This window comes from Gavialis gangeticus, unplaced genomic scaffold, assembly GCF_001723915.1.
Source record: "Gavialis gangeticus isolate Ggan-Ray unplaced genomic scaffold, GavGan_comp1, whole genome shotgun sequence".
NCBI classification, from domain to species: domain Eukaryota; kingdom Metazoa; phylum Chordata; order Crocodylia; family Gavialidae; genus Gavialis; species Gavialis gangeticus.
Genome location: NW_017729016.1, coordinates 11,420,880 through 11,428,723, shown reverse-complemented (window position 1 = coordinate 11,428,723; position 7,844 = coordinate 11,420,880). Strand labels below are relative to the sequence as shown.

Sequence of the window (7,844 nt, the reverse complement as noted above, 5' to 3'; positions counted from 1 at the left end):
CTCCGGTTAAAACAGTAAACACAAAAAAACATAAAGCCCCTAGGCTGTAACATAAAACTAAACCGTCTGGTCAAAACAATGTTCTATCCCTACCGGGAAAATACTCCAACTCATAGCCGCAACCAGGGGATGCTCATGCAGTCTATCTTCTCCTTTCTCTCTGCACTGGCTGAACTCCCCCCTCCTTGGCCGCCAGAGGGGAACTGCTCTCCTGGCCTCATGGTTGGGCTTAAGAAGGGGCCAAGCCCTGCCCCTTCCTGTCAGCTGATTCCTTTTGTTCCCCTAGCAACCAGCACCTGTGCTGCCCTGGTGACTGGCAGTTGAGCCTCCCCCTTGTCACCACTAGGGGTCTCTCCTGAGCCATTTCTGCTTTTAGGCGCAGGGCACCCGAGTGCTCTGCAACAGTGCCCCAAGCTGCATACTGTGCCTTTACACCTGATACAGAGATAATAAATACCCTCTCTTTGGGAGAGACTGTGGGGTGAATAATTTAATTAAAAATATGTATCTGGTGCCAACCTGGCATGGCAACATAGCAAGGCAAAGAGCATTCGCCAAAGGACCGCTTTACAAACATTAAGAGGTAGCACCATATTCCTACTATAGCTATTTTAATTTTAAACCTGTATCAGACTAGACAGGGCATTGCTTTTCTTGTTCTTGTTGCTGGGTTTGTTTTTTTACTTACAGCTATATAGTTCTTTTCAGAGGTGAGCGCTTCAGCAGCTAAAATATGAGCTTGTACAAGATTTTCTACATGAACCCAGTTCATTTGAGCAGTGGGCTCCCCAAACCTGAAGCGAAAAAAACCCCTTTCAATATTCCGCTGTGGAAACAAAAAAAACAGAGACTACTGCAAGAGAGATTTTTATATTAGGCAGCACGCCTTTTCCAATTGGTTTAGCATAATAAAATTAAATCTTGTTTCTAAACATGAATCCTGACATAGTGTTAGAGAGATCTACTGTTATGCATTACAAAGTACTGATGATTAAGATGAAAAAATTGGTTTAATGCAATACAATACATTTTAAAAAAATCAACAGCTGAGAGTATCCAGCACTTGGACCTTCTGCCCCTTATGTTAAAGTGGTTATTCAAACCCTTTTTTCCAAAATACAGTAGGGCTAGGATTTTCAGAATACCTACATACCATTTAACTTTTCAAAATACCTATCATTAAATACAAAGTTTAAAAAGCCCAAATATGACAGACAAAAATTAATTTCAGGTTGAATTAAATGTTTGGTTTGACCCAAGTCATATTTTATTTTTTTTTAACCTTGTGAGAACAAAAAACATTTAATTTTGAACATAGGTATTTCATATTCCTATTTGACACTAGGCGCCTACTTTTTTTCTTTAGGTTTTGGACTTGTGTGGATGATCTGAAAGAAAGAAGCCAGTTTTATAGGATCTGGCATATGAATATATAAATGGTCTAATATCAGCAAAATACTTTGAACATTTGCCACTCTCTTCATGTTCATATACAAGTGGCAGGTGCTTTGGTACCAGTTATGGCATGTCCAACAGGAACAGCAGGTCTGTCACTTGATTTACTCTTTGCAATAAAAAGCCAAAAAGAGTTTGGTAAAATTGTGGGCTTTTTAGCTTTCATGAGCAGGTTCTATGAAGTGTTCCCGAGAACAGTCCAACTGAAACAGCTTAAATTCAAAATGGAAAATAGCTAGTGGCAGACCCGATGTTTTGGAGGCACTCGGGGCCCCTTTCCCACACTCCCCTTGCTACTTCCCTTATACTAGTGGCCAAGCTGGGCGTTTTGTGGGATAAGCCCAGCAGCCCTTCCAGGACACCCCCTCCTGGCCTTGGTGGCAGACACAATACAGCGTGGCTGTAGTTATCACAGAGGTATACTGTACATCACATGCCCTGAAAGAAGGAGCAGCAGGGAAAGTCAAGAAGTGCCTCAGTGGGGTGGGGACAGGGGCACGCAATGTATATAGGAAAGGCTGGGGGAATATGAGGGCGTCTGAGAGTGGGACAGAAGGAGGAGAGTATGGAGATCTGGGATTCACCAAGGGAGGAAGCATCTGAGGGTTCATGAAAGGAAAATGAAGCAGAGCTTGAGCACCATGAAGAAAGTGAAAGGGCTTGAGGGGAAGTGAAGGTGGAAGAGCCCTAGGGCTTGTGGGAATGAGGGCTTTTGAGGAACAATAAGGGAGAGGGAAAGAGGAGGTTTGGGAGGACAAGGAGTCTGGTGTTGAGGAGAAGAGGAAATAAGAGCAGGCTGGGGACAGAAAAGGAAGATGGTTAGGGCTTAGATGGGAAAGAATGAGGGGAGGACTGATGGAGTCTGGGGGAAAGAAGGGCAGAGAGGATTTTGTGAGAAAAAGGGTAACTCTTGAGTGCAAAATGAGAGGAAACAGAGGATAACTGGAAAGGAGTGAGAGGGCAGAAGAAAGGTCTGATATTCAGTGTGCTGGACTGGGACTCAGGAACCCCAGGCTTTACTCTCCCCTGGGCCACCTCACACAGCTTGCTTGCATCCGCCTTAAATCCCCACATGAGGAATCTGGACAAGCACTTCGTTTACCTGGTAAAGTTTTGTGGCTATAAATCCATGCCTGTCTGGGAACCATACAGATACAATGGTGAGAAAGGCTGAGTAAATATTAATACGAGTGCTTTATAGGCACCCGACGCAGGGAGAAATAGCGAGGCAGTCTTAGTTACATTGGACTGGGCTCAAGGAACGCGAGGTAGTTTTGATGCATTGTGTGTTCAGAGAATTAACCGGGAAAGGGCTGTCAAGCATTTCCGGGAGACGTGAGGGGAAGGGGTACAGAGATATGGAAAGCAGGGACATGAAAATTAATGAGGAGAAATGTTCCTAGAGAGGAAAAAATGATAAGGGAATATTGAAACAGAAAGGGTTAGCTTGTGTGGCTGGAGGTAGGAAGGAAGAAAGGAGTTAGGAGGTAAAGGAAGGAAGAGTGGGAGATTTGGAGAGTGTGAGGGGAATGATGAGGGGCTCTGAGGTGAGGGGTTTTGAGGCAAAAGAAAGTATAGGAGGGAAGACAAAGAAAACGATGGTGAGGACCAGAGGGGAGAAAATCTAGGAAAAGGAAAGATGAATATTGTCGCTGGGAAAGGGGAAATATGAGAGAAAATGGGGGGAGGAGAGAAAAAAGGGGACCGTCAAAGGGAAACGAGTGAAAAATAAGATACTGATATGAAAAAGGATTGGAACAGAGTCTTGGAGTAAGAGGAAAAATGTAGAAAAATGATGGAGATAAAGAAGTCAATATTTTAAAAAGTACTGAACTGAAAAAACAGAGAAGCGGAAAAGCAAAAAAAACCCCAAAACCAACAACAACAAAATGAGGTTAAAGAAACAAGAGTAAACATACCTTAAGTTAAAAAAGCACAATGAAGAGCACAGTTCAAGAAGCAGAAAACAGAAAGAGAAGAAAGAAAAAAATGAAACAACCATAGTAAGTGCATGCAGCTAACTGTACATACATACATTTAATCCGACACTGTTGCAATTAAATAAACATCCCAGCACCCCATCATTCATTTCATATATGTGGCATACAGCAGATATACATGATAGGATGGTGTCACTGAAAAGTTTAGTATCAAGATTTTAGGAAGAGTTATGCTACTCATAACTTTACGTAATCACTTTATATGAATGCAACAAAACTTTGTCACGGTACTCTATGTTTTTTATGCCACATTTTTACACAAACAATATTTCAGGGCTATATTCACATTTTTATTGAAATGATTAGTTGCGTCTCGTAACTTCTGACACGAAGTTCTTTAGTTACCTTGACCCAGTTGTATACGAGCAAATTACTCTTTCACACAGAAGGTAACATCTTTATATCAGGATTAATGCAATTTGGAAAGGCAGCTTTGCCCTTTTTTACCTGCCCCATGGAACAGACAGCTGATGTTCTTTCCCAAAGCTGTCAGTCAGACATCATGCCTGACTTCTGCATTTTAGTACAATTTTTCTTGTGTTTGTGAAAAATACAGATCAATCCTAGAGCTGGATGAAATTTTCTTTTGATCAATACTAAATCCACTGGAAAAAATACAGCTATGAACTACTCACAAATTGGGCTGAATTTGGCTAATAGTTTGGGGCATAAAGAAGGGAAAAGGGATTTTGAAAATGTCAAAACATTTTGTTTGAAGATTTTTTTTAACCTAATTATTTCAATTTGGAAACTCTGAAACATTTCATTTTGAGATTTTCAAAACAAAACATTCTTATTTTTAATTTCAAAATATTATTTGTCACTTAAAAATTGATCTATATTTTTTAAAAGAACACGGGTTTTTTAAAGGATTACATAACCTCAAATGAAACAAGAACACTTCATCTCATATCAGACAAAACATTTGGATTGACCTAAAATTAATGTTTGTTTCATCCAAAAAAACTCCCAACCCAATGTAAAAACAACGCCTATCTTTTATTTTTGGTTTGGTTTAGGCAAAAACTAGTTTATTTGACCAGGTCTAATCTATTCCTTATTCAAAGGGTTAGGTAACTTTAAATAGTCATGATGCCCTTAAAACAGCAGACTCAGGTGACCATGTGCACACTGTCTTCTAAACGTTGTACTAAGCCAACAATTTAAAACAGAGCTAGTAAAAAATAGTAAACATGAGCACCTGGACTGCTTACCCTTTAGTAACCTATTGTACTAGAAAGTGTTTCGGGCTCCTTAGCCTGTTTCATTGGATAATGAAAGCTGTTAAAGGTTGATGATGGAAATAAGATATTTTCCTTGTATCACATTTCATTAATATTTTAACACTTTTGTGTATAAGTTGCAAAGTGAAGTTTGAAATACCATAGATACACCCAAATCTGTATAATTACAGTACAAGTATTAAATTATATCAAATCAACATACATGTGTTGGATTAATATTTGCTTGTGATAGAGAATGACTTAAAGTCTCTGTTTATATTTACTGAACATTTTTTAAAGATAATTTTCCCCCTTAAATAACCCATGTTCTACATTATAAGGTCTGAAAAGTTAAAAGCAGTTACCTCTGTAACACAATTGATTACTAATTCTATTATGTACAGAATGGAATATTTTATTAATCAAATAAAATAAAATGCATACTGCTATTCGTGGCAGGTGTCTTTGCTCTTTGGGCCCATAGATGCCTGGTGGGCGAAGAACACATGTACGAAGTTTATCTCCTCCTATAAGATATGATAAAATGTGATTCTCAAAGGGATTCCATATTATTACATTATAGAAACTTTTGACTGGTCATGTGAGAGTCCACTGCTGTAGCCTCTTCATTTACAGAAATTATTTTTAAATTAATTACTTTGCCATTAAAAAGTAATCAATACCCATAAAAGGTGCTAGCTTAATAGCTCTCTTTCTCCAAAGAACAACCAAAGCAATGGATAGTAGCAATACAAAATTCACCAGACTGCCCTGCCAATATGCTTCAAACTTTCATTTAGAAGGACTCACTCTAGTTATTTAAAATCTTTTATCCATCCAATCCTTCATTTCTGTGTTGACACAATCTATGCATGTGCCAACTGTGACAGTAGATTTTGTGATATTACCAAGTATCAGTAGGACCACTAAACAAAGTTTACATCAACCGCTAAGCAGCTGTCAGAAATTAATGGTTTTCAGTCATTAGGCATATAAAATAGATTTGAACCACTGAAATTAAAAGTCTCTGATACACATCTTAATCCTGGTTCCCATGGCAATGGATAGAAAACTGTGGATAATGTTGAATGGGAGAAGGTTGAGGCTTACTGTTAGCTGAACTTCCTACCTTGGCAAAGTACATCTGTTATCTAGTTTATGATCAGTTAAAAATTAAATTCTTAATACCTTGTCTCTAGTTTTCGATAAAATACAGTCCTGATACAATGTTGAATTGCAAGTTGATCTTTGAGACGGTGACTGATTAAATGCTGTTCAAATAATGACATTTTTTAAAAATAGCTACCTTATATGGGTGACACCATATAAGTTGTTGGGTTTTTGGTTGTAGCCATGTTGGTCTAAGGACATAGGCAGGCAAGGTTTTTTGAGCAGATGTGATATCTTTTATTAGACCAACTGAGTAGTTCTTAGCAAGCTTTCGGGTGCAGTCACTCTTTGTCAGGCATAGGGAGTCTGCTGTACTGAGACTCCCTGAAACGAGAGAAGCTAAAAGCGTGGCAGGGTGTTAGTGAGAGTGTAAATAGGTAGAAATTAAATTACACTCTCCATTTACCTTTCCAGTTTCTACCTATTTACACTCTCACTGACACCCTGCCACACTTTTAGCTTCTGTCATTTCTTGGAGTCTCAGTATAGGAGAGAGTCCCTATGCCTGAAGAAGGGTGACTGAGCCCAAAAGCTTGCAAGAACTTTTTTCCAACTACTCAGTTGGTCTAATAAAAGATATGCCATCTACCCAAAGAACCTTGCTTACCATGTATAATTTACCATATTTACCCAAACCCAAGATAATTATGAATTTTAAATGACCACCCAATAATTAGATTCTAGACATGGAAAATGTAAACATTTGTTATAATTTTCTCTGTCTAGAATCTAATTATTGGAGGGCCATCTTATGTTTATCCCCACTCCCCCGCCACTGCGGCAGTGCAACCAGTGGCAGGGGGGCAGGTGGTAGGAGAGCCAAGTAGCCTGCTGCCTGCCCCTAGCTGCGTGCTCCTTGCCCCCTGTCATCCCCCACCATTTGCCTCCCCACCTTCATGCTACCTGCACACACTGGCAACTGCCCCCTGCTGACATCTGCCTTCCCTGCTTGCCCCTCCTCATGCCTGTACCCCATGGCACCTACCTCCCATGATGCCTGCAGCCCTTGGTACCTATCCCCCATACCACTTGCCTCCTCACCATCCTCAGCCACTGCTGTCTTTCCTTCCAGTATAAGGGGCTTTTATTCCCATGCTGAATGGGGCAAAATATCTTGCCTTGGATTCAAATACATACAGTGTTTCTTATAGGAATATGGAACTATAAGCTAATCCTAAGGATGCAATATTCTTGTTATAAAGAGCTGTGGGCAAAAGTTGGAAAAAAACAAGAAAAAACCTACAACATAATTTAATTTGTAACAAAATAATCCTCCTGGCTTGAAATTCACATTCCTGACATGATATTAGCCACTTTGCAGTACTTTGCAAGTATCAAGTGAAGAAAGTCTTTCCTGTAAATTGTCCACAGCTAAATTTAACACAGTAGCAACTGGTCACACAGTATCATGTTGCACTTTACGTTAATTTGTATTGCACTAGCAGTTATAGTATCTCATGGGTGAACTTAAGTATTCAAGTGTATAACTGACTCTGGCAACATGGAAAACTCTGGGAAGCACTAATAAATAATTCTAGGCTAATGTATCATGTGCCTTTTACAAAGTCTAATATATATATCTTTAAGGAACTAATGATTTAATCAGGATTCATATTTACTTATATTGTACACTACCTTCAAGACAAGTCACTTAAATAAGATTTGGTATTTTTAAATTCTTTTATTCCTTAGAAGTAAAAAAAGGAACACAGCGCTAGTACATTAAAAGTTTTTGTGAGTGTGAGGAACACTCTCAACATTCTTACATTTTTTATGAAGAAAGTTTTAACTTCTAGGAATCATTCTGTTTTTCTAAAAATCTGTGAAGTATCTTGAGGAACGAACACACAAGCCCAAGATGTTAATTAGATACAATATCAGGAGGAGGGTGGTGAAGCACTGGAACAAGTTTCCTAGAGAGGTTTTGGAATCTCCATTCTTGGAGGCTTTTAAGGCCCTGCTCAGCAAAGCCCTGGCTGGAATGACCTAGTTGGGG

At 39.3% G+C, this 7,844-nt stretch overlaps 1 protein-coding gene across 1 annotated transcript in view; it reads right to left on the bottom strand.

Annotated features, from left to right (window-relative positions):
- LOC109294469 (putative short-chain dehydrogenase/reductase family 42E member 2) overlaps positions 1-7,844 on the bottom strand; it is a 29,586-nt gene that overhangs the window by 5,622 nt on the left and 16,120 nt on the right. Inside the window, exons 7-8 of the mRNA XM_019512850.1 lie at positions 5,123-5,205; positions 689-826 (exon numbers count right to left, since the gene is read on the bottom strand). Of these exons, the coding sequence (XP_019368395.1) occupies positions 689-826; positions 5,123-5,205 (221 nt within the window). The remainder of the gene's footprint in view (positions 1-688; positions 827-5,122; positions 5,206-7,844) is intronic.